We start from the raw sequence: 25,988 nt of genomic DNA on the forward strand, positions 1-25,988 counted from the left end.
GGCTCTGCAGTGCGGAGAAGGGAGACGATCCCATCCTTTCCCTTCCCTTTCTTCGCTGGCCCCGATCCTGCCCCGGAATATTCCCGGGACAGAGGGATCGCCGGGCGGGGCGGGGCCAACACAGAGGGGCGGAGCCAGTGTTGTTATGGGGCGTGGCTAAACATGAGAATGAACTAAAATTACATATTTGTGGGCGTGGTCTTATCGCCCCGCCCCGGCCGCGCTGCACGCCGGGACCGGAAGCGGCGGCCGCGTGGCGGAGGCAGCATGGCGGCCCCCGGGAGGAGGTGAGCGCGGCACCGGAGGGGAGCCGGGAGCGGGTCCAGGAGGGGCCGGACACGCCGGGATGGGCCTTCCCCTCACACACGGTCCTTTTTCTCCCCTCACACTCTTTTCTCCCCCGCAGAAAACTGGAGGAGCTGAGCCTGGACGAGTTCCTCGCTGCCGGCTCGGACTCGGAGCATGACGGAGGCTGGGAGGATGAGGAGGAGGAGGAGGAGGAAGGCGGCCGAGCCCTTAATGGCACTGCGAGGCAGAGGCGGCCGAGCGGGAAGGCGGCCCAGGGGCTGCAGGCACGGCCGGGCAGGTGAGAGGCGCTCAGCCGGGACAAAAGGAGATTTTTCTGCTTTCCACAAGTCCCTGACAGGAGGGGACAGCCCCAGGCGGGGCTCTGCTCCCAGGGAACGGCCTCAGTGTCACCAGGGCAGGCTCAGGGGGGTCATCAGGAGGAATTTCTCCATGGAAAGGGTAGTTAGGCATTGCCAGCGGCTGCCCAGAGAAATGATGTGGTGCCCATCTCTGCAGCTATTCTGAGGAACTGAGAAACAGATTTGTGATGGGTTTTCCATGTGTTTTCATCTATCCCACTGCAGTTTGGTATCTTGCTGTCAAGATTTCTTAATCCTTAATGAAATGTTTTTGTCACAGCCTCAGCAGAGCTCCGAGCAGTGAACAATTAATGAACAATTAATGAACCATTCCTTCTGTCCCAGCAGGAAGAAGGGAACGGCGTCAGAGCACAAGGACCAGCTCTCCAGGCTGAAGGACAGGGACCCCGAGTTTTACAAGTTCCTGCAGGAGAACGACCGCAAGCTGCTGGACTTTGATGCCTCGGACAGCTCAGAGGAGGAGGAGGCTCTGCACAGACCCCCTGACATCCTGGAGGTACCTGCTGGCATCACACACCTCAGTGCCATGGGCAGTGTTTGTGTTCCAGTGCCAGCCCTGAGTGATTTGGGTTGGAAAGGGCCTTGGAACTCATCCAGCTCCAGCCCAGGCTGCTCCGAGCCCTGCCCAGCCTGGCCTCGGGCACCTCCAGGGCTGGAGCAGCCCCAGGTTCCTGTGGCAGCCTCACAGGGAGGATTCATTCCCCATATCCTGGGCTGTCACCCCTTCAGGTGTTTATTCCATCTGAAGCATCCCTGCTTGGCACGGAGTGCTGGGGGCAGCACTCCCAATCAGCCCTGCCTGCTCACAGTGCTCAGTGAGAGCTGGGGCCAGCCAGGGCTTGTGGAAACCCTTCATCATTGATTCAGGCCCTCCTGCTGCTCTCTCTAGGAAGCCAGTGACGAGGATGAAGATGATGAGGACGAAGAGCAAGAAAAAGTCAAAAGGAAGAAAGTTTCTCTCATCCATGTGAGCTTGAAGATGGTGGAGGAGTGGAAGAAAGCTGCCCAGGTGAGCAGGGAGTGGGAGCACACAGCGCTGGGGAGTTCTCCTCCCTGCCTGTAAAAGGGCCAGCTTGGGGTTTGTTCATGTGGCACAAAGTTTATTTATTTATTTGTTCGTGTGGCAGAAAATTTATTTATTTATTTGTTCATCTTGCACGAAATTTATTTGTTCATCCAGCACAAAAAATTATTTATTTATTTATTGGTCCATCTGGCACAAAATTTATTTATTTATTTATTTATTTATTGGTTCATCTGGCACAAAATTATTTATTTATTTGTTCATCTTTCACAAAAATTATTTGTTTGTTTATTTATTGGTTCATCTGGCACAAAATTTCTGTCCCCAGCCCCCAGAGCTCTTGTGCCTTCAGCTTGACTTTGGGCTGTAAAATTCGAGTGCTGCCATCCCATGTGAGGAGGAAGCTGCAGAAATGTGGCTCAGAAGAGGCCAGAATGATCAAATTTGGGTTTTTTACCCTCTGGCAGCAGCTCCAGGAGCTTTCTTAGTCCCATCTATTCCCTCAGCACTCTATTTTCTTCTCTCCCCAGAGGAATCTCACCCCAAAGCTCTTCCATGAGATCACCCAGGCCTACAAGGCAGCTGTGGCCACCACCAAAGGGGACAGTGGTGGTGACCCCAGCAAGTTCCAGGTGACTGACACTGCAGGTGAGGGAAGGGGAATCATCTGGGGGAGTTGGGATGAGCCCTGGCAGGAGTTATTCACCCTTTCAGTGCATTGAGGAGCTTGTCCTGTTCTGCTGCTCTGGGAGCTTTTCCTTCAAGGGTGGCTTTGGTGCTGTTTCCTTGGGGAGGTGGCCCCTGTGCCTGCTGATCTTTGATAAAAAATGGAATGTGAGGCAGACTGGGGGTTTCTAGAAGGAAATGCAGGAGTTCTGCCATGGAAATCACTGGTTTCAGTTCCTCAGGGTCCCTTTTTCCCATGAGGAAAGCCAGAATTCATGGAAAATCACTTACAGTGCTGTCCTGCCTTGTTTTGCCCAGTGTTCAACGCCCTGGTGTCCTTCTGTATCCGGGACCTGTTCCACCACCTGCACAAGCTGCTGCTCCCCAAAGCCCCCAAGAACAAGCTCAAGTGAGTCTGGGGGGTTTGGGATGTTCAGGAATCTGGGGGGTTTCCAGAGCTGCCTTTGGACCTGGGGAAGGGGTGCCAGCTCATCCAAACTCTGAGTGCCTGCTGCTGCTCACAGGGCTCTCCTTTGCTTCCCCCAAGGAAGAAGGAATTGATCTCACTGCTCATTTTGCTGCTGAAATCTGAGTTATTTGGGGTTTTTTTAAAGCTAAACCCAACTCTTGCTCCTTTCCAGAATGGTTCTCCCTTCCACCAGCCCCCTGTGGGGAAAGCTACGACTGGACATCAAAGTTTATCTTGGCTGTACCATAAAGGTAAGAAACATGATCATTTTCTGTTTGTGGGTCACTCTGTGCCTTGCTGGGCTGTTTTGGGGTGAGGCAGGTGGGGTTTGCCCCCCTGAGATTTGTGTTCATTGTTTCCCTGGGTTGTTTTGGAATGATTTGGTCCAATTAACAATTTGGAGCTTCAGAGGATGCTTGGGTCAGAGTAGGTAAGGCAGTAAAGAAGGATTGAATTAACATTCTGGCAGCTCTCTCTGTTTTAATTTGTCTGGCAGATTAATATTTAATAGGCTTTAAAGGAGTTTTCAGTGTGTGTTCCTGCATTCTGCATCATTAATTCAGTTTTTGGTGCTGTGATCTCTGCACTTGAGGCAAACACTGAGATGTTCTCTTGGTGATCTCACATGAGGCATCTCTGACTGTGATAATGTTCCATCCCACCCATGCAAGATTTCTGGTGTTTCAGGGATGATTTATGGATTATTTCTAGAGGAAATTCCTGCCCCCACTTAATTTTATTTTGAGATTGCTTTGTTAGCATCCCCAAATTGGAATATTAAACCAAACCAGCACTGATTCTTCAGCTCTGAGGGAAGGGATGCCAGGAGTGACAACCAGGAGCTGCTGCTGTGCCTCAGCTGGGAGCTGGCACAATGACTTAGCAGAAAGAGCAATTGGATCAGGAGAGCTTTTTGCTTTTTCTTTTTTTTTTCTTTCCCCTCAAGCTGTGGTGCCTCTCTCCAGCAATAAAGCATTGCAGACAGGGAAAAGCTGGAGATGCAGTCCCTGGGAGCAATCCCTGCTCCAGGGCTGCCTCCTGAGAGCCCTCAGCCCCAGCCTTCACCACTGTGGGTTTTCTGGCACCATTTCTGAACAAAATCTTCTCTTTTTGGTGTCCTTGGCCAAGTCTGCTCAGTCCAGAATCCTTGCAGAGCGAGGAGGCAAATAAAATGTGGACAAAATGCCTGTGCTGCTTCCAGCAGCTGGGGCTGCATCAGGCAGAGCCTCTCAGAGTCACCTGGAGCTCACCTTGACTCCAGATTGCAATCTGGGTTTGCTGCAGTGAGCTGAGCTGGACAAGCTGCACACACACAGATTTGGTTCCTCACATTTTGTCAGAGCCTTTCCTTGAGGGAGAGGTGACCCAAATACCCAAAGAGCTCCAGCTTCCCACCCAGAAATCCTGGAGAAATCCAGCATGCTGCCAGGCAGCTCAGGTGATGTTTCCTTGTGCAGACTGAGGGGGAGTTGGGCCATTCTGGTGTCCTGCACTGCAGATAAATGGGATTTTGCAGTGTCCACGAGGGAGATGCTGTGAGAGGAGCTCAGGGGCCATGAACCATGCAGGGACGGCAGCCTGAGCCCCCAATCCCAGGCTGAGGGACCTGCAGGGCAGCTCTCACCCTCTGCCCTGGCCATTCTGTGTCCTGCACTGCAGATAAAGTGGAGCCCCCAATCCCAGGCTGAGGGACCTGCAGGGCAGCTCTCACCCTCTGCTCCTGCCCTGATCCAGCTGTGGGGTTTGTGTGAGCTCCTTCCTGGGCGAGCAGTGTTGGGAACCAGTGAAATGCAGCTGGCACAGGAGGGGGACAGCCCTGCCTGCCAACTGGGGGTGTTTTCTCTCCTCCACAGCTGCTGTCCTGCCTGACAGAGGCCTCAGTGGGTGCAGCAGTCCTGCAGCACGTCAACTCCACAGTCCCATACTACCTGTCCTTCCCCAAGCAGTGCCGGGCCCTGCTCAAGGTAAGGGCACAGCTGGGATGTGCCATTGGCCTCTGAGGTGCTTTTCCCTCCTTCAGCTGAACATTTGTGGTGTTTGGGCTGCATCCCCTCCAGGCAGTCCCCTGTAGTGTTCCCTGCTTTGCTGCTGTTCCTGCAGAGCATTCCTGCCTCTCTGCAGGTGCCACGGGGTGATGCCAGGCTGAGGTGGCTCTGGGGGTGGCTCTGTTTGATGCTGCTGCTCCCCAGGGAGGTGTTTTGGGAAGCTGCTTCCTCCTCCCAGATGGAGGAATCGCTGCCAGGCCCTGGGAATGCCTGTGCTGGGGGTGGAATGTTTCTGTGGCAGCTCAGTCTCAGCTGCTGAGCGTGAGCAGCAGCACAGGAGGTGTGGGGGACACAGGGGCAGCAGGGTGGCATTGACTGCAAACTGCAGCTCTGCTGGCAGCCAGGGAGCCTTTGGTGCTGGAGATGGCTGGAGCCAGGCAGGGCTGGAGGCTGGCACACCTCCCAGCTGCTGCAGGCATTTCTGAGAGGGCTTTTCCAGCCCTGCACTGAGCCCCCTCTCTGTGCTGGGCTCTTCACTGGTGCAGCTGAGCTGGCTGGGTGTGGGGGCACCAGGTGCTCCTGGGGGAGATGGAGTCACTCAGGGGAGTTCAAATGTGTGTTTAACCACACAAATGAAAGCTATGTATTGTTTAGAGATGCTGGTTTTGGACAGGTTCCTTTATTGATCATGGAAGCATCAGCCTGGGCTGTGTGTGTGGTGTCCCAGTGAGAGTGTGAGGACAGGAGGGCTGCCAGTGACTGGCTGACAGCACCTTGTGTCACCTCTGTGTCACCTCTGCTGGGAAGGACAGAGGTTCAGGCCTGTGTGTGGCTGCCAGGAGCTCTGTGTGCCTTCACTCACCTGTCTGTGTGGTTTGTCCCAGCAAGCCATCACTCTGTGGAGCACAGGGGAGGAGACAGTCAGGGTCCTGGCCTTCCTGGTGCTGAACAAGATCTGCAGGCACAAGAAGGAGGTTTACCTCAGCCCCCTGCTCAAGGTAAGCCTGGCTTTGCTGAGCTCTGCACCTTTTCTTCCTCAGGTTGTGTGCAAATACCTCAGAGCCTTGAGCTGCAGCTGAGCAGGTGCAGGAGGTGATGCAGGCAGCCTGCAGAGACCCAAACAGGGCAGAAATTCTGTCAGCTCAGGGTGATTCCTGCTTCCCACTGCTGGCAGCCTGCAGAGACCCAAACAGGGCAGAAATTCTGTCAGCTCAGGGTGATTGCTGCTTCCCACTGCTGACAGCCTGCAGAGACCCAAACAGGGCAGAAATTCTGTCAGCTCAGGGTGATTGCTGCTTCCCACTGCTGGCAGCCTGCAGAGACCCAAACAGGGCAGAAATTCTGTCAGCTCAGGGTGATTCCTGCTTCCCACTGCTGGCAGCCTGCAGAGACCCAAACAGGGCAGAAATTCTGTGAGCTCAGGGTGCTTGCTGCTTCCCACTGCTGCCCTTGCTGCTGGGGGCACAGACACTGAGCAGGGGGGTCTCTGGTGTTGATGAATCTGCACCCCCAGGTTCCTGGGTGCTGCCATCCTCCTGAGCTGCTCTGGCCTTCCAGCTGGGTGCCCAGGTGTATTTTCCTGCCTGCCACAGTGGCACTGAGCAGGAGAGCTGTGCCCAGCCATCCCCAGTGTCCACATGGCCTGGCCAAACTCACTCCTGTCTCCCCTGCAGAAGGGACAGGCTGGGTTACTCCTTGCTGTGATCAGAGCAGCACTCCAGCCTTGGTTTGGTGTTAAATATAAGTAAAACCTTACAGAAGAAAGGCCTTGTACAACCTAGTTTAGGCCTTACTAAGAGAGTATGAGTATTCTGATGGGAACTTATCTAGCTGAGCTAGCCTGATAAGTTCCCATAAGAATAAAATCCTATAACAGTGAAAATCTGCTTATTCTCCTAAAAAAGAATTCCAAGGCTGTAACTGTTAGCAGCACCTGTAAAAACTGTCCTGAGCCATTAAAAGAAAAATGCAAACAATATCTAGAAAGAGACACAAGCATGCAACCACCTCTAGTGAAGTAAGCAATCAGACAAGGTAACAACTAGTTACCAACCAACTAGAATTAGGAACAATACTTGTAGAAAAGTCTGTAAATTCAGACTATACTTTATATTTTTTATTTATATTAAATTATATTATTTTTATATTAAATATAAAAAATATTAAAAATTATATATTAAATTATATTTTTTATTTATATTAAATATTATTATATTAAATATTATTTATTTAAAATGCTTTGTATTTATTATTTATATTAAATAATAATATCTATTATATATAATTATATATTAAATATTTATCATAAATTTTCTTCTTAATTTATAATTAGTTCATTTCTTTCACTGCTTGAAGAAGAGTGTGCCTCATCAGTCTCTAACCTGAGCTCACAGTGACAGTTTGGTCACACTGGGAGGGGCAGAGGAGTCCCAGAATGCTTTTTACTCCTATTTTACACCCTCCTTTCTCATCCTCTTCCCCTGGCAGCAAATGTACATTGCCTTTGTGAAGAACTCCAGGTTCACCTCTCCCAACGTGCTGCCCATGATCAACTTCATGCAGAGGACACTGACGGAGATGCTGGCCCTGGACAGCGCCACGTCCTACCAGCACAGCTTCATCTACATCCGCCAGCTGGCCATCCACCTGCGCAGCGCCATGACCCTCAGGAAGAAGGTGGGCACCCTCCTCATCTTCATCCTCATCCTCATCCTCCTGGGGCTGCCTGCAGCGGGGCTGGGCACAGTTACAGCATAAACAGGGATTTATTGCTGGGCACCTTCCTCATCCTCATCCTCCTGGGGCTGCCTGCAGCGGGGCTGGGCACAGTTACAGGCATAAACAGGGATTTATTGCTGGGCACCTTCCTCATCCTCATCCTCCTGGGGCTGCCTGCAGCGGGGCTGGGCACAGTTACAGCATAAACAGGGATTTATTGCATGGCCTTGGCAGGGTACACCACGGGCAGGACAGGAGCCTGAGGGAGGCTCTGTTAGTGTGGAGGAAGAAATGGAAAATATTAATCACAATATATCACAATGTACAGCAGCCTCTGGTACGAAACAAGCAGGTAAAGCACCTGTGGGTAGGGTTATGGAAACCACAAAGCCCTGAGCTCCAGGCACGCTGCAGCTGCCAAAGGCATCCCAAGGGGAACACAAAATTGCCACAACATGGCTGCCTCTGTGGCTTTTTCCTTGGAAGCAGCCTTAGCCCTAGGCTGGTTTTACTGCCTAGGCCACTCTGGGGTGATGCAGATCCCCAGCAAATTCTAGGGCATTTAATGGACTTAACAAAGCAGCCCAGAGCATTGGGAGCAGCCCTGGTTTCAGGCACCTCCAGTGTGACCTGGGAAATCTGAGTCAGATTGCTAATCCTGGATTTTGTCCTGTTTAGCAAAACAGACCCCACAGATTAATTGCTGAGCTGCCCCCAAACAGGGCAGGGTTGGTGCCCAGCTAAATCTCCTGGCCTGTCAGACATGGGGATAAATAAGCAGAGATAAATGAAGTCTGGGCTGCAGATCCCCTAATTGGATTGCACTGGCTCCTTACACCCTCAGTTGTGGCCCAGACAAGGAGTAAATCCATTTGATTTCACAGCTGGGGGGGCTCGTGGCCCTTCAGATGGGCCTGGCACCACCAAAGTGTCCAAATGCAAGCACTAAGCCTGTCTGAATGGGCAGGGCCGGTGCTGGAAGGTGATTACAGAGCAGATTGCTCGTCTGCTCTGTGCAGGAGGAGCTGAGAAAATCTTTGTGGTGCATCCCAGTGACCTGGGGAGAGCTGGCACAGCCCTGCCACGTCCAGCTGTGCCTTGGCTCAGGGCCCTGCTGCAAGGTTTGCCCCAGAGGCTGCAGTTAAACATTCTGTGCCTGTCTCAGGGCTGTGCATCATCCATGCAGGAGAGATGAGCTGGGCCTTGGAAATCTGGGAAAAAAAAACACAAATGGGGGCTGAGGCACCTTGTGAGTGCAGTCTGCTGTGGTTTGGGCAATACCTGCAGAGCTGCAGGACTGAGGGAAGGGTTTCCTTCAGGGACTCCTCCTCCAGCTGGGCTTTTATATTTTATTATTATTCAGGATTCCCCAAAAGTGCTGGGCTGATATTTGCTGCATTGCTCAGCTCAGGATTCCCTGTCCCTGGCCATCCCAGTCCCTGCTGTGAGGTTGGGAACTTTTCCTTCTCAAAGCAGCCCCACTTGAGCACAGCAGCCTGGTTTTATTCACTTTATTTCCTTCAGGCACTGGTACCAGTGAACTTGCTGTCCTGGGGATGGCAGCTCCAGCGTTGTTTTTCCTCCCTGGGCAGGGAGCAGAGTGAGCACCTATCAAATGCCACATTTTCACAATTTTTGCCTTTATTTTTCCCCCCTTTTCCTGCAGGAGAACTTCCAGTCAGTGTATAACTGGCAGTACATCCACTGCCTGTACTTCTGGTGTCGAGTTCTCAGCACCATCCACCCCAGTGAGGTCATGGAGCCCCTCATCTACCCCTTGACACAGGTCATCATTGGCTGCATCAAGTGAGTGGGGTTCCTCATTCTTTTTGCTCTGCTTTGGTGTGTTATTTTACACTTCTGTGATTTGGATTTAACCATGAATGGTCTTTCAATTGAAATTTTTCCAGCCCAAGGTGTGTGTGAGCAGCTGTTTAGGGGGTGACAGAGTTGTGGTGTGGGTTATTCTTTCTTCTCTATACAAGAAAAGTCTCAGCCTGAATAACCTGGGCAGATTATCCTTGTAACTGCGAGGAAAATGATCCAGAAAATCCTCATCTGCAGCTCTGTAAATGCATTTAGAAGCTGCATTTTTGGTGCCTGTTTGTTGGGACTGGAAGAAGTGGGCCACAGTTGTTTTCAGGATGTCTGCTGAGAATTCCCTCCTCACATCAGCTCACATGGATGAAATGTTTGTGCTCTGAGGTGCCTGTTAACATTAGCATTGAGGGAATTTGGGGATCTCTGGTGATCTCCCAAATCCTGTTAGCTCTGCTAACCAGATTCTCAGCTCTAAAGCCAGCTCTGGAGGAGCTCCCCACGGTGATGGAGATAAGCAGATTTAAACGATCAGATAAGAGGATGCAAACATCCCCCTGGCACCCCTGCTCTGGGATGGATGCAGGCACCTCCCTCCCTGCCCAGCACATCACCCAGGGGCTGGGGCCAGGGCACGGGGTGAGGCCCAGCAGGGTTTGAGCAGCTTGGCATGAGCTGCAGGAACTGCCTGGCGAGGCTCTGGGGGTTTGGGAACCCCCCAGGAGGTTTGGGGTCACTCACTGTGCCCTTCCAGGAGCTGAAGGAGCTGCAAGGGAGATGGAGAGAGGATTTCCAAAGCATGGAGGGACAGGACACAGGGAGTGGCTCCAAACTGAGACAGGGGCTTCAGATGAGAGAGCAGGAAAACATTCCTGCTCCTGAGGGTGGGCAGGCCCTGCAATGGATGTCCCAGAGCAGCCGTGGCTGTCCCAGCCCTGGCAGTGCCCAAGGTCAGGCTGGACAGGCCTTGGAGCAGCCTGGCACAGTGCAAGGTGTCCCTGCCATGGCACTGGGTCAGCTTTAGGTCCCTTCCAACCCAAACCATTCCCTGATTCTGTGATTCCAGCATTGGGAAAACAGAGTCAGATCCCACCTGGATCCCCTCTGAGCCAGGCTGGGCTTGGAGGAGGCAGAGTGGCAGCTCTGGGGACTGTGGCTCTGTGGGACAGACCCTGTGCATTTATTTAATATTTTTATTTATTATGTTTATTTTTATTTAGTTTTATTTACTATTTTATTTCTTTTTATTTAATATTGTAAACATGTATTTTTATTTAATATTTTTATTACTTTATTTAATTTTTATTTTCATTTAATATTTTAATTTTAATTTAGTTTTAGTTAATATTTTTATTTACTATTTTCTTTTATTATTTTTATTGAATATTTTAATATTTTTATTTTATTTATATTTAATATATTTATTTTTATTTCTTTTTATTTAATATTCTTATTTTTATTTAATATTTTTATTATTTTATTTTGTTTAATATATTTATTTTTATTTGTTTTATTTAATATTTTTAATTTTATTTAATATTTTTAATTTTATTTAATATTTTTATTTCTTTTAATTTCATATATTTTTATTTATTTAATATGTTAAAATTTATTCTTAATATTTTAATTATTTTTAATTTTTATTTAATATTTTTATTTCTTTTAATTTCATATATTTTTATTTATTTAATATGTTAAAATTTATTCTTATTCAATATTTTAATTATTTTTAATTTTTATTTAATATTTTCATTTCTTTTTATTTCTCTGTTTCTGCTGCCCAGGCTGGTGCCAACGTCTCGGTTCTACCCCCTGCGCATGCACTGCATCCGTGCCCTCACGCTGCTGTCGCAGAGCACCAGGACCTTCATCCCCGTGCTGCCCTTCATCCTGGAGGTGGGTTGGTGCCCGCTGCACGCCCCCACAGCAGCTCTGGGGTCCCCCTCCCTCAGAGCCCTGGCAGGAAGCGCCACCATTGCTGAGGAAATAGAAAGCAGAAACTGGAATTCAGTTTTTACGGTGTGGGAGCTGTGCCTGGAGCCGCTGGGTGCAGCATGGCCCCCCAGGCACAGGGGGAATTCAGAGCTGCAGGAATTCCCCAGCCCCATCCTGCTGCTGTGGCCATCTCTGGTGAGGGCACAGTGGTTCCTGACTGCAGACAGCGGGAAATGGAAGGAGAAAAACACTTCAAGAATGAAAAAAACTTACACATATCTTCCTGAAGGAGGCCTGGGAGCTGAGAAAATGGAATTGCTGCATCCCAGCTCCCTGCCCACTCCCCACGTGGCAACTGGGAGTGCCAGAAATCCCTGAATCCCTCTCCTTCCTGCCTGTCCTGCCCTCAGTCTGCCTGTGGTTTCCTGGTGAGGTTTTGTGGCCGCTGGTCCCTCATTATCCCCTCCCAGCCTGCCCCCAGGGTTCCTGGACATCAGTGGGGCTGTGCCCAGCCTGGCTGCCAGCCCTCAGCGTGGGAGCCACCCTTCCTCCCTGCCCTGAGGCCCTGCCACCTCCTGGGCACTGCCAGCGGCCCTGGCTGCCCTCCCCTGCCTGCCTGGAGGGTGCCAGGGAGCCCCAGAGGCTGACCTGGGGATCAATAGCTCTGTTTGGGCACAGAAATAACTGTGCATAACGAGGTTTGTGCCATCGATCCCCCAGGCAGGGGCTCTTTGTTTGCACTCCTGTCCCTCCCTCCCAGAGAACCTGGATTGACAAATAAAATGTCAGGAATCAATAGCAGCCTCCTGCTCCTGTGGCCTGGGGGCACTGCTGTGACCTGAGCAGCCTCTGCCTCCTGTCAGCCTCCCTGTGCTGCATCCCCACCACGGGGATGGGCTGCTGATGGATCTGCTGCTGCTGCTGCTGCTGCCACAGGGAGGAGAAATGGTTCCCTGCTCTGGAGGGCAGTCCCAGAGTGTTGGGGCACTGGAGAGAGGAGCTGGGGCTGCTCACCCCTCTGTGAGTGCCAGCAGATGTCATCAGCTGGTGGCTTTTTTATGTTTAAATGACATTGGAGCCTCCCCTGATGGCCCCATGGGAGCTGCCTCAGAGCCAGTGCTTGGAGCAGGTGTCCTGGGACAGTGATTTCAGTGACAATAGTGAATTGGGTGTGAGCATCCCTTAGCCTTGCTTTGGAACTCTCCTCACCTTCAGGGACAGCTCCAAACCCCACTCCAGCTCTGGGGTGCAGCCTCTGACCGTGACAGAGTGGGGCTGAGGAGCAAACCCCAGCTTCCTGTGCCCTTGCTTGTGTTGGTTTCCTCTTCACACCCCAGCACCTTGCACAGCCAGGGCTCCACAGCCTCAGCTGGGGCTTTGTTTGCTCCCTCCCCGTCCCTGCCTGGGATGTTTGGGAAACCTGTGGGGCAGTGAGCAGGAATTGGGGTTCCTGGGTTGTTTTCTTGGCTCTGCCACCACCTGCCCTTGGCTGAGTTGTGTGCTGGTTGATTTGTGCTGTGATCACCTTTAAACTCTGTTTTTCTTCCTCTTTCAGGTTTTCCAGCAAGTGGATTTCAACAAGAAGCCAGGACGGATGAGTTCCAAGCCCATCAACTTTGCTGTGATCCTGAAGCTCTCCAATGCCAACCTGCAGGAAAAGGCCTTCAGGGTGAGTGGGACCTGGGCTCCCTGTCCCCAGAGGAACGTGCCCCATGTCCCTGTCCCCAGAGGAACGTGCCCCATGTCCCTGTCCCAAAGGCTGGACACACCTTTCCCAGGCTGGGTTTGGGTGCTGTAGGAATTCTGTGGGGTTCAGGTCGTTCCCAGTCCCGTGATTTGTGTTTCTCCTGCTCAGGATGGGCTCATTGACCAGCTCTATGACCTGCTGCTGGAGTATCTGCATGGCCAAGCCCACAGCATTGGCTTCCCAGAGCTGGTTCTGCCCACTGTCATCCAGGTAAGGGGCAGGCACTTCTGGGGGTGCCATGAATGTGCACAGGGTGGGATGAAGTGATTTAAACTAACAGTGACCTCAGGATGGCCCTCAGAATGACGGGAGAGTCACTTACCTCTGCTTAATTTTAATTTTAATTTGTATTTGCGTTTTGGGGCAGAACAGAGGCATCCCATCCAGTTAGGCTGGAGGCAGGGGAAGGTGCTCTGGAGTTTGCCATCTGTTGGGAGCCAGAGGCTGCAGAACTGCCCTGGGATGGGGCTGGGATGGGTAACTCAGCTGAGTTCTTGGGCATTCAGAGCTGTTGCTGTGGGGTCTGGGAGCAGAACCTGCTCTGTGCCCCAGCTTTTCCTTATGCTCAGCCTCCCCGAGGTGCTCTCCACAAGATGGCAATCTTCCCTGCCAGTCTGGCATTCCCAATCTTCCCTTCCCAATCTCTCCTTCCAGTTTTCCCTCCCCATTCTTCCCTCCCCTCTCAGGCTCCCTCACCTGGAGCTGCAGACAGCCCAGCTCAGTGTGCCACTGTTGGGATGTGTTCCCTCATTCCCTCTGCTGTAACTCAGGGATGGCTGCTGTCACATCCTGTGTGGGGACACGAACCTGTGCTTGTCCTGCTGTGTGCCACCAGCCCCTGCACACCTTGGGGTGTCCCTGGTGCTGGGGGAGCCCTGGCTGTGCCCCACAGGCGGGTTGGGAAGCAGAGTCCCTGCTGAGGGCTGGCATCTATCAGGGGCTGGCATGTGCCAGGCTCTTGGCTGTGTGCCCTGGGCTGGCACAGGGGCTGCCTTGGCTGCTGGGAGCTGGCAGAGCAGCTCCTGAGCCTGTGGCTGTGCCTGTCCCCCCTGTTGGCAGCCCTGTGCTGCAGCCAGCAGCTCTGGGAGCTGTGCAGGGCTTTGCTGCATTGCTGCATTGCTGCCTGGCTGCTCTGCCCACAGCCCCGAGGCGTCTGCCAGGCTGGGGCTGCCCTTGGCTCCCAAAAGCTGCCTGGGGAGAGGATTTTCTCCTGGAGAGCTTCCAGCCCAGCGCTGCTTCCATCCGTGTGTGCCCAGCCTGCCTCCCTCCCTGCTGGGCTGCTCCAGCTGCCAGGGGCTGTGTCCCTCCTCCTCCTCCTCTTCCTCTTCCTCTTCCTCTGCTCTGGGGGGAGCTGGGCTGAGCTTCCCAGGCTCAGCTTCCCAAATTCTCTGCTGCAAGGCAGGAAGCCCTGGCAGATGAAAGGAGAGCCAGTGGGGATGGGAAACACTTCAAAGCTGCTGCTGCTGCTGCTGCTGGCCCAGGGCTGACCCGTGGGCTCTCTGCCTGCAGGGGCTGGGGGGAGAGCCCCTGCCCTGCCCTGCCCTGCCAGCAGCTCTCCTGTCCCCAGCCCTGTCCCCAGGGCAGTGTCCCTGTGCCAGCAGGGAGCTGGGCAGGAGGTGCTGCCCTTTCCTGCCCTGCCAGCAGCTCTGCTGTCCCCAGCCCTGTCCCCAGGGCAGTGTCCCTGTGCCAGCAGGGAGCTGGGCAGGAGGTGCTGCCCTTTCCTGCCCTGCCAGCAGCTCTGCTGTCCCCAGCCCTGTCCCCAGGGCAGTGTCCCTGTGCCAGCAGGGAGCTGGGCAGGGTTTGGCTCCCCTGCAGCACTTCCAGTCAGAGCAGCTGGGGTTTTGCTCTGTGGGTTTCAGGCTGGCACTGGGACAGAAGCAGCCCCAGTAATGACAGGGCTGGGCTGGGAAGCCTCAGTGCCATGTCCACAGACACACGTGGGTGTGCTGAGTGCTGCACTCTGCTGAGATCCCCTTGTTCCATTTGGCAGAGCAGGGAAAAGCACACACAGACCCTGATTTTCCCCTCTCTGTCCTTTATCCTCTTCTGCTGCCCTGGTTGTGTCCCTGCCTCTCCAGCCAGGGCTGAGATCTCGTTGGGTTCCATTAATTTCTGTGCAGGGGTGGGACTGTGAGGGGAGCAGGGATGGAGCAGGGGCTGTGCAGGGATGGAGCAGGGGCTGTGCAGGGATGGAGCAGGGGCTGTGCAGGGAGCACACAGCTCCAGAGTGCCCTGGCAGAGCCCAGGACTCTGCAGGATTTCTGGTGACACTTGTGCAAGGGAAGAAAAATGATAATGGATGTGGCAGCGGATGGAATGGCTCTGGGGCTGCAGCTGGGGGATCAAGTGAGATAAATCCAGTGACAAATGCGTCTCTCAGTGGAGATAAATATGCAGCACCTATAAAAAATAAATATTTTAGGAAGGGGGGGTGAGGGCAGGACAGGCTTCAGCAGCAGAGGGATTGTGCTGATGGTTTCTTTGTGCTTTGGGGCAGGCAGGGAAGGCCTGGGTCTGCATTCCCATTTTTCTGGGCTGGTGCTGTGCTGGCAGCTGGGGTGTGCTGGAGGGACAGGGACATCCCTGCCATGGCTTCAGTTCTTCTGTCCCTTTCCTCCTGCAGCTGAAATCCTTCCTGAAGGAGTGCAAGGTGGCCAACTACTGCAGGCCCATGAGGCAGCTGCTGGAGAAGCTGCAGGAGAACTCAGCCCACATCTGCAGCAGGAGGCAGAGAGTGACCTTTGGAGTGGCCAGCACGGCTGCTGTGGTGAGCCTGGGGACAGTGTGGGGATGGCATGGGGACATGGGACAGCCTGGGGACAGCATGGGGACATGGGACACAGGGATGGCATGGGGACATGGGACAGACACTTTTCCACTTCAGCCTTTGGCTCCCTGTGTGTTCCCTGCAGTCCCCAGGCCTGGGGACAGTTCTCAGTGCCACCACTCCTGACCCAGCTGCTGCCTCAGTATCTGAGGCTCAATTCACAAATGCACTGAGTCCTGCTGGCCCCCACATTGCCCAGGAGCTGGGAAAGGGTCCCCACCTTGTGCCCCTGGCTGCCTGTGCTGGCTGGAAAGTGCCTGGAAACCCTTGGAATGTGTGTGTGTGTCCCTTTGTCCACAGGAGCAGTGGGAGAAGCAGCTGAAGGAGGAGGGGACGCCCCTGAGCAGGTATTACACACAGTGGAAGAAGCTGAGGGAGAAGGAGATCCAGCTGGAGATCAGTGGCAAGGAAAGGGTGAGCAGCAAACCCTGGGTGTGACCCTGGGGACAGCAGAGCCACAGCCTGGGGACAGCCAGGGGGTGCTGGGATAGGGGACAGCAATGGGGACAGGGGGACAGCCCAGAGTGGGGCCAAGCTCCTGCCCCAGACTGGCCCTGCTGCTGTGGGGGGACATTGCCCTGCTGCTGGAGCAGCTCTCTGCAGATTTGGGGGGTTTTTTCTGTTCAGAAAGGCAGATTTGGGGGTTTTTTTGCTGTTAAGAAAGGCAGATTTAAGGGGTTTTTTTCTGTACAGAGAGAGGCAGATTTGGGGTTTGCTGTGTTCAGACAGAGGCAGATTTGGGGTTTGCTGTGTTCAAAGAGAAGCAGATTTGGGGTTTGCTGTGTTTAGAGACAGATTTGGGGTTTGCTGTGTTCAGAGAGAAGCAGATTTGGGGTTTGCTGTGTTCAGAGAAGCAGATTTGGGGTTTGCTGTGCTGCAGGCTGCCCTGCAGCCCTGCTGGTGAATGGGGCTGTTGTGTGCCTCGGTGGGGACTGGTGCCTTAATGATGCAGCTTTGTGAGCCCCAGCAGGAGAGGGAACACCATGAGGCCCATTAGGGCTGGGAAAATCCATGTCCCATTAGCAGCCATTGGGGAAGAAAGGCAATAACAGGAGAAAAGAAAGGCAGAGCCTGGCTGGGAGCTGCAGCCTGCCTCAGACAGCAGCTCTGACCCTGCCTGCCCAGTCCATTTGCTTTTCCCAATGCTTTTTAATGGGATGGGGACTAATCAGCTTGGTGAGACCCTGCAGATAGCAGCCCTCTAGCTGGGGATTAAAAGGCTGGCCCCCAAATTAGCTAATTAGTGCTTGTGTGTGATGAGCACAGGGCTGTGGGCTGTGCCAGTGCAGGTCTCAGTCCTTTGGGACCACTCCAAAGGGTGGAGGTTTGGAGTGGAGTTGGGGTTTGGAGGGTTGGGGTTTATTTTGTGCCCATCCTGAGGGGTCTCAAGGGGGGAGTGTGCTCAGGTTGTGCTGATGTCCCCCAGAGCTGCCTTTGGAAATGGGGATTTTTCCCTGTGGGAATGTGGAACCCCTGCTGCCAGGACAGGAGCCTGCCTTGTGCCCAGAAATGGGGGCAATGATGGGAATTGTGGAAAATGCCTTCACCCCTTGGTGGGGCTGCAGCATAACCAGCCTGGGGCTGCCCCATCCCTGCTCGTGTCCAGGCCAGGCTGGGGGAGGCTCTGGGCAGTGCAAGGGGTCCCTGCCATGGAGCTGGGGGACATTTGGGGTCCTGTCCTGCCCACACCATCCTGGGGCCCTCTGACCAGCCTGGGGTGGGTGCCAGCCATGGGGGCAGCAGCCTGGCAGTGCCCCTGCTGCATTTTGCTTCCCAAATCTCCTCCCTGGCACCTCTGGGCTGTTTTTAAAGCCAGCCCTGAGCTGCTCCCAGCACAGACAGGGAGGAGCAGAGGCCTCTCCCCTGTGGCAGCAAGAGCAGGGGGAGGATGATGATGATGATGATGATGATGATGATGATTTAAAATGAGGCCCCTGCAATGGTGGAGGGTGATTTGTTCCCTTCCCTGCCATCCCTGCTGGGCAGTGCTCAGCCCCAGGATCAATATGGCCCAGCTGGGGACCATAACCCTGAGCAGGCTGGGGAAATGGCTGCACTTGGCTGCAGGAGCAAAGCCACAGCTCCATCTCAGGGTCTGCTGCTCCTGAGGTGCCCCATGGACGGATACCCTCATCCTCATCCTCATCCCTGCATGTGCCATGAGCTAAGGCAGTTTGTTAGGGCAGGATCAATGCAGAGCAGAGCTCTGTGAGCCTCCCTCACCCCTGGGACCCTCACAGGGCTGTGGCTGGCAGCTCACAGCCCCAGCTGCTCTGGGCAGAGCCAAGTTCTGCCTCTAAACACAGCCTTTGGCACTCAACAGCACAAGTGAGGGCTGCTCCTACGCTGGGGTTTGTTTGCTTTCCAGCTGGAAGACTTGAACTTCCCAGAAATCAAACGCAAAAGGCCGGACGAGAGGAAGGAGGAGGATAAGAAGGAATTCAAGGATCTCTTTGAGCTGGACAGTGACTCTGAGGAGGAGAATGGTGGATTCTCTGTGAAAGGTACAGGGCTGGGGCTGGGCTTGCCTTCTCCTTGTCCACAATCCCCTTTTCCTTGTCCACAATTCCAGTTTCCTTGTCCACAGTCCCATTTTCCCTTTCCACAATCCCTGAGCAGGTTCTGTGCATGGCAGGGGCTCCCACCAGCACGGGGACCTTTGCTCCTGTCCCTGCTGCCCTTCTGATTTATTATTTTATTTTATTATTCATTTTATCCTGCCTGATGCTCCCAAGGAGCCCAGAAATCCCGGAGAGCAGGGGCTGGTGTCACCTGGCTGTGACCACGAGAGGGCCACAGGAAATTGTGCAGCCTGCCTGGGAAGCTGAGCAGAGTTTGGGATAAACCTGGGAGTTCCTCTGGGGTTTGGGATGTTTGGGATGTCCTGGGTGTGTGAGAAGGGCAGGGAGGGAGGGGAATCTGCAGCCCCTCCTTGGTGCTGTGGATCAGGGGAGGTTCCTGCTCTCCTGTTTCCAGCTGGATTTCTGGCAGAAAGGGAAAGCTGGGAATTAGGAAAGGCTCAGGAGGAGGCGCTGGGCCCCTGCAGCACAGGGAAGTGCCTTTGGGGGGATATCAGTGAGAAATGAGGGGAAATCTGCCCTTGGGTGAGTCTGGCCCTCCTGAGCTCCTCCTTGCCTGTGCTGCTGCTCGTGTCCACTCACACCCTGAACCCTGCAGGGAAGGGCACGGCCTCAGATGACAGCTCAGAAGCCAGCAGCAAGGAGTTTGGGGAGGAGGATGATGATGAAGAAGGAAATTACGAGGTGGAGGAGGACGAGGAGGAAGAGCTGGAAGAGGACAGCGAGGCAGAGGGTGAGTGGGGATTCCTGACAGCACCAGGGCTTTCTGTCCTGCCAGGGTGCCAGGAGGGGCTGCACCGACCCTGAGGGCAGAGCTGGCAGCCCTGAGCTGCAGGGAGCAAAGGGTTAAAGTGCTCCCAGCCCCCCCAGCCCCTCTCATCTCTCCTCAGGGCCCTCCTGCCCGAGGCTCAGCCCGGCCTGGGGCACACAGACCCTGCAGGTGCCACCCCAGGGTGCCCTCACCCTTCACCTGGGGCACAGGGGCCTGGGGTAACCCTTTCCTTGCTGGGGAGCTCCCAAATTTCCCTTGGTTTTCCAGCCCAGTGGGGGCACTCTGGGCTCCTGTTCGTGCCCCTGTGGGGCACTTTGGGCTCCTGTTCCTGCCCCTGTGGGGACACTTTGGGCTCCTGTGCCCTCCTAGGCACTATTGCTGTGCCCAGCCCTGCAGGGCTCTCCAGGATGAGTTAATGAGTGCCTGGCATTAATCAGTGACCCCTGGCAGGCAGGATCGCTGACCCTGTGTCTCTCCCCAGCAGAGGAAGGCAGGGCAGGAGCCCAGGATGCCCAGGATGCCCAGCGTGCCCAGGGTGCCCAGGGTGCCCAGCAGAGGCGGAGCTGCCCCCGGGGCCTGTCCCGCTCGGACCTGCAGCAGCTGGCACAGGGAGGGGAGGACCTGGTGCAGGACCTGGAGTTTTCTGACGAGGACTGAGCTGCCCAGCCCTGTCCAGCCCGAGCCTGCAGCACCTGCAGCTGCTGTCAGAGCCAGGAGCCCAGCTGGGACCAGCCCCACATCCACAGCCTGGACTTTGCAGCTCAACGTGGACTTCTCCAGCTTCTTCTACCAGTTCTGCTTTTGGTACCAATAAACCCGAGGCCAAGTCAAGGCCAGTACAAACTGCTCAGCAGAGGGAATAAAACCCCATTAAAATCTGCTTTCAATAGCACAGGGTTCACTTCCAGCTCCTGCTGAGTGGGCTGAGCAAGGGCAGGGTGAGGGTTTGTCCAAGGTTCCCCCTCTCTGCCCCAGCAGCCCCCCAGATTCAGCTGTGGGGCCACCCCCAGACCCTCCTGGTGCCCAGAGTGCCTTAAGGCCTGCAGAGACTCTGCCAGAGCTTTGCAGCTTCCCTGGAAGCCTTGATCAGTTCAAGCTGCCCCAAGTGTGCTGCAGAAGGAAACTTTCAATTAAAGTTTCTTGGGTTAGGGACGTGCAGGCATGAAGGAATAAAGAAAGGCAGAATTGATAATGTAGGAAACACTGCCCAGGTGAGAACTGCACCACTTTAACTGTAAAAAAAAAAAAAAACCACTTTGTAGAAGATTTTAACTTACCTGTCATTCCCAAAGAGAAAGGAATTCCCTTTCTCTCCTGGCTCTAACTTGGCTGCCTTCTGCCAGCTGGGAGCCAAGCCTGGATGGGATTCCAGGCAGGAATGTGGAAAGGAAGAACAGAGACTGCTTGGGTAAAGCCAGGTACCATCTGTAAATTAAGTGTTTTTCTTTTTTATTTAAATTGATTGCTGGAAAGCATTTTTATCGTGATGTGATGGATAATGAATTTTTTTTTCCTTTTTTTACAATATAAAGAAGCTAAAGTACCACCAAAGCTATTCTGTAAGAAAAACGGCAGCACGTGCAACGTTTAAACAAAAAACAAACCCAAAAATAAAAGGGGATGGGGGGGAGGAGAGGGAGAGAGAGAAAAGTACCACATGTGATTGTTGCTCACAACTGTACAAGTCACGGGAGGTCACCCCCAGCAGTTCCCAGCTCATTCACAGTAGTAAAAACTCTGCCCATTGCTTCAGCCTGGCCCCCTCCCCTGCAGCCAGGGCTGGGGGGGCCCAGGGCTCGGCCTGGTGGTCCCCAGCAGCCAGATGTGCACTGATCCACCTCTGGAGCACGCGGCCAGATGTGCACTGATCCACCTCTGGAGCACGCGGCCAGATGTGCACTGATCCACCTCTGGAGCGAGCGGCCAGATGTGCACTGATCCACCTCTGGAGCACGCGGCCAGATGTGCACTGATCCACCTCTGGAGCGAGGCTGCACACACAGGAGCCTCCTGCCCCAGAGCAGCTGCTGCTCCTGGACCCAACCATCCCAGTGAAATCCATCCACCCCTGCGGGGCTGGGGCACGGGCACCGGCCCCTCTCTCTGGGCACTGCCAGGCCCCTGTGCCAGGGCAGGGTGGCTCTGTACCATCCGCACGAAGTAAACATGGACGGGAACTTGCCTTTTGTCCTTTTGTTTTTTTGTCTTTTTATCCTTTTTGTCTGTCTTTGGTATTGTTTTCAAAGTTGCTAGAGATGCATAGAACACCTGAATGAGGAAGTGAGCCCGGTTGCAGGGAGGAGGAGAGCTTGGCTGGGGTGCCTGTGGATGGGAGTGTTTGCTCGAGGTACCGGGGGAGCAGCAGAGCCCGAGTTCCTGAAGGCAGAGAGCAGCCTGTCCGTGCCTCCTGTGCAGGGCTCTGCAGCTCCACTGAGCAGCGTGGAAGGGACAGCAACGCTGCCTCCATCCTCCAGCATCCCTCTCTTCACTTGGCGTCGTCCCACGACAACATCTTTGGATCATTTTCCTTCCTTCCCTTTCAATCTTTTTTTTTTTTTTTTTTGACAGTTCAGAAATCTCCGTGGTTCTTCTTTTATTTTCCCCAAACAAATAAAAAAAAAAAAAAAAAACAAACGCATCCAAAATAAACAACCACCCAGAAGAGACCGTTCCTGCGGCGGGGGCGCTGGGCCCCGTTAGGACGGGGGCTTGGTGGTGTCGCCGAGCAGGGCGGCGTTGCCGTTCTCCTGCTTCGGGGAGCCCCGGCTGGGCGCGGCGGCGCCGCCGAAGGGCGAGGCCACGCTGCCGGTGGAGGCCGGGCGGAGCTCGCCCGGGGCCGCCTCCCGCTCCGGGGGCCGCAGCCCCGGCGGCTGCAGCGGCAGCGCCAGCGGGAACCCGGCCATGCACAGCACCCGGCCCAGGCGCTTGGCCACCTGCGGGGAACGGGAAAACACAGCGTGAGGGTGGGAGAGGGCAGCGGGGGAGCACCCAGGGGTGCGCAGGACGCCAGCGCTGGGCTCAGTCCCGAGAGAAGAGTTCAAACAGCCCTGGGTGTGTCCAAAGGCAGCCTGGACACGGCTTGGAGCACCCTGGGACAGTGCAAAGTGTCCCTGTCCATGGCAGGGCTGGCACTGGATGGGACTGATGCTCTATGGCGCAATTCCATTCCCAGTGCCCCTGAAAACCAGAGCAGGCACGGTTTGGTTTCCTCCTCTCCTTTCCTCAAGGATTCTGTCCTGCAGCCCTGCTCCTGTTCCTGGGCACGGCTGGAGCCCCAGCGCTGCCCTGGGTGTGCTGGGACAGCCCAGCTGAGGGGCCCTGGCTCATCCCTGCCCTTTCACCCATGGACACTTCACAGGGCCCTGCTCTCCCTCTGCCCAGGGCACAGCACTGCAGGAATTGCCCGTCAAAGGGCCAAGGCAGGGAGGGAAAACAAAACTGCTGAACCTCTCCCTGCTGCAGCAGCTCCTGCCTCCCTCCCAGCACCTCCACAGCTGCTTCCCATTTGAGCTTAACCAAAACCAGGGGCTGCTGCTGGACCCAGACAAGTGGGACATTATTCAGGGAGCAGCATCGGGGCTCTGCTCCCCCCGTCCAACCCCCAGCCCTGCCTGGCTATACAGCTTTAAACACTATTGATGAAATTGAAGGCATTTTTCAAGCTCGTATCTCACATTCCCCCCGCCCCAAGCCCCATCTCCGAGCTGTTCAGGGCTCTCTTGTTTTTTAAGGAACATAAGAGTTTTATTTCCTCCTGAATTGACCCACGGGGAACAATTGCCCACAGACCCTTTTTACGAGCCCCCTCATAAACAGGGAGGGCTGCAGGGAAAGCACTAAAGTCTCTCATTGTTTGTTCCAAGGCAGCACGAGCAGCGTGGGCTGGGGAGCTGTGCCAGGGCTGGCACTGCCACGGCCCTGCAGGACAATCCCAGGGCACACAGCACAGCACGGGCAGCAGGGAAAGGATCCAGCAGGGATGCTCTGGGTTTGAGCCCCCTGAGGGACTGGAACCAGCCCATTTAGAGCTTCCCACTGCATCCCTGGTACTCCCTGCCACCACTCATCCTGGACTAGCTATTTCTGCCCCTGGGCAGGGAATTCTGTCAGTGGTTTCTCCCTCAAACAGCTGTGACAGCTTTCAGGTGAGGCTATGGAACATTTTCAAGGACAAATAAAGCGTTCTTGAAACAGAATTGCAACTGAGTTATTGCTGAATAAATGACATTCCATAAACCACGTTTCTGGACACCCCAGGGACAGCTTCACCTGTTCGGGGAGAGGAGATTTTCCTACCTGTGACCTGATCTTCAGGGCAGGTCCCAGCTTGAGCCCCATGTTGTTCAGTAAGTGCTCTTCTGTCAGGAGGGGCAGGGTCTCCCCATCGATGGCCTGCTCTCGGAATACCTGAGGGGACACCCAGGGACACACCTGAGCCACCCGTGCTGCCCTGGCACCCTGGAAAAGGTGAACTCAAAACCCTCAGAGCCTGGATTCATCCCCCAGGGGTGTTTGCAGCCTTGTACCCATCCCTCTGGAGCCAAGGGGATTTTCTGCTCTTGGACCCAGCACAACTCACTGCACCCATTCCCTTCCCCTCCTCTGCAGGAGCCAAAACTTCCCTAAAAGACTCCACAAAAAGCCTGGACTTGGGAAAAGCATCCCCTGGGGGCAGAGACAAAGCTGAATCCCAGCCAGGCCAGGGCAACTCTGAGCTGTGCTGGAGTTCCCTGAGATGTCATTCTGCAATCACAGCATTCCAGGGAATCCTGCAGGACTCTCCTGGTCTGCAATCACAGCATTCCCGGGAATTTCCCAGCATTCTCCTGGTTCTGCAATCACAGCATTCCCGGGAAGCTCCCAGGCCCCATCCCACAGCTCGGCTGGCAGCAGGCTCAGCAATCCATGAGGATAAAACCCAGGAAAGCCCTCAGGGCTCTGAGATGCAGCTCCCAGGAGGGACAAGCCCAGCTGGGAGGGACCAGACCCCCAGGGAATGAGGATGCTCCTCCTGTGGCTGTACCTGAGTGTACTCGGTGCAGCCAGACAGGTTGGACACGAAGCTGCAGACGTCCTCCACTGTCCATTTGCTGATGTCCTCCAGCGCCGGGCTCTCCTCCCCATCCAGAAACAGACCTCCCATGGTGCCTGGGGTGTGGGAAGGACGGCAGGAGAAAGGAACATAAATCATTAAAATCCCACACGGACAACAAGCAGCCTGCAATCTGAATATCTGTCTCCAGCCACACATTCATCTTTAATGACCTGTCAATTAAAGCGCTGGGCAGGGTCAATTCATAGGCCTCTTCCTCCTGGAGGTCCCTGGCTGGGGGAGGGAAGGAAAAATCCCAGCTAATGCATTTCATGTGTGCAATGCTGCTCAGCTGCGGGGGAAGCGGGGAGGGCAGGGCAGCTCGGAGCCTGCAGGAGTTTGTGCTCACAGAGCACAGAGCTCTGCCTGCCCCGGGCTCCTGGAACAGCCCTGCTGCTGGAACGTGCCAGGAATGGCAGCAGGATCACTGGGGAGCTCCTGCTCCTTTGGAATGGCAGCAGGGATCGCTGGGCAGCTCCTGCTCATTCCCATTCCCATTTCCAGGGCTGGAATCCCACCAGGGATCACTGAGCAGCTCCTGCTCCTTGCCAGGGCTCCAGTCCCACCCTGCCCAGCCTGGGCTGCGCTGTCCCTGCCAGCCCTGTCACTGTCACACAGAGGGTGTCACACAGAGGGTGTGACAGTGGCTCCCAGGGGCTGGGGCAGCCTGACAGAACACCCAGAGAAATCCCAAAGGGAGCCAGGGACAGGCACAGGGGGTGGAAATGGGGACAGGAACACTCAGGAACTCAGAGCTGCTGTGGGGGAAAGGCGAGGACACAGAACAAACCAAATCCCACAGAACAAACCAAATCCCACAAACGCCTCTTTAGGGTGGGGAAAGCCAACGCCAGCCCCTGGAACTGGCTGCTGGCTGCTGTTTGGACCAGCAGAGCACAAGGACATTTACAGGGATGAGAACATCCAGGATTCTCAGGCAGGGAGAGAGTTTATGAGGGGTGTGAGCTGCTCTGCTCAGCGCATGGAGAATGCAATTGCCAGGAGAAAAATATTTCTCCCAGGAGCCTGTCATGACAGAATGATCTGTCCTGTGGGCTGGGGGCTTCTCCCTGGTGGATCAGATGGATGCAACCCCTGCTCCTGCCCACAGCTGTGGGACAGCACAAGGGAAAAACAGATAAAGCAAAGCCATGGAGGGCAGCACAGGCCAGGGAGCAGCCAATTCCCTGGGGAATAGCCCAGGGCTGAGGGAACAGGCAGGGAAAGGAGCAGAGCCACACACAGGGCCCCACACAGAGAGGCAGGGAAAGCTCAGGATCTGCAGGGAAGTTACGGTGCCAGGGAGATGCCTTAGGGCAGCAGGGCCTGCCCAGGGAGCAGGCACAGCCTCTGCAATCATTCCCACACATTTCCTTCCCATTTCCTGCTCCCCGGGCTGTCCCTGCAGCTGCACCCTCAGGCTGGGCAGGGGACAGCTGGGGCTGCTCCTCAGAGCCACAGCCCCCTGTGATCCCTGTGATCCCTGTCCCTGTGTCCCCTCCCTGCTCTGGCAGCCCAGACAATGAGAACAAATGGGGGCCAGGGGCTGCAGGGCCGCACCTCCCATCGCAGTAATGACCTGTCAGCTCCCTGCAGCCACCAAGGGCAGCACCAGAGCTCTGCTCTGCCTGGCTGCCTGATAAATGATGCTCCGGGGCTGCAATGGACTGGGGAGCGCTGCAGCAGCT

General features: G+C 54.6%; 2 protein-coding genes across 7 annotated transcripts in view; one reads left to right on the top strand and one right to left on the bottom strand.

The window, feature by feature from the left end:
* Window positions 1-236: 236 nt before the first annotated feature.
* Window positions 237-20,089, top strand: NOC2L (NOC2 like nucleolar associated transcriptional repressor). 4 transcript variants are annotated; one of them, XM_064730397.1, is made up of 19 exons: window positions 237-287; window positions 407-586; window positions 993-1,164; window positions 1,558-1,677; window positions 2,223-2,340; window positions 2,677-2,767; window positions 3,000-3,078; window positions 4,681-4,791; window positions 5,697-5,810; window positions 7,300-7,488; window positions 9,197-9,336; window positions 11,133-11,244; window positions 12,839-12,952; window positions 13,139-13,240; window positions 15,654-15,797; window positions 16,158-16,271; window positions 18,226-18,361; window positions 19,035-19,169; window positions 19,690-20,089. In XM_064730397.1, exons 1-19 carry the CDS (start codon window positions 268-270, stop codon window positions 19,863-19,865), a joined length of 2,367 nt encoding a protein of 788 aa, XP_064586467.1. In that variant the 5' UTR covers window positions 237-267; the 3' UTR covers window positions 19,866-20,089. The 4 variants fall into 4 exon arrangements, with proteins under 4 accessions (XP_064586467.1, XP_064586469.1, XP_064586470.1 ...); XM_064730399.1 differs by having other exon boundaries at window positions 19,693-20,089; XM_064730400.1 differs by having other exon boundaries at window positions 996-1,164.
* Window positions 20,090-21,391: 1,302 nt separating this feature from the next.
* SAMD11 (sterile alpha motif domain containing 11) overlaps window positions 21,392-25,988 on the bottom strand; it is a 70,857-nt gene continuing 66,260 nt past the window's right edge. For all 3 annotated transcript variants that reach the window (XM_064730394.1, XM_064730396.1, XM_064730395.1), the window contains 3 exons: window positions 24,232-24,356; window positions 23,505-23,615; window positions 21,392-22,141 (listed from right to left, as the gene is read on the bottom strand). In XM_064730394.1, the coding sequence (XP_064586464.1) occupies window positions 21,905-22,141; window positions 23,505-23,615; window positions 24,232-24,356 (473 nt within the window). In that variant the 3' untranslated portion in view covers window positions 21,392-21,904. The remainder of the gene's footprint in view (window positions 22,142-23,504; window positions 23,616-24,231; window positions 24,357-25,988) is intronic.

Source organism: Zonotrichia leucophrys, chromosome 21 (genome assembly GCF_028769735.1).
Source record: "Zonotrichia leucophrys gambelii isolate GWCS_2022_RI chromosome 21, RI_Zleu_2.0, whole genome shotgun sequence".
Lineage (NCBI taxonomy): Eukaryota > Metazoa > Chordata > Aves > Passeriformes > Passerellidae > Zonotrichia > Zonotrichia leucophrys.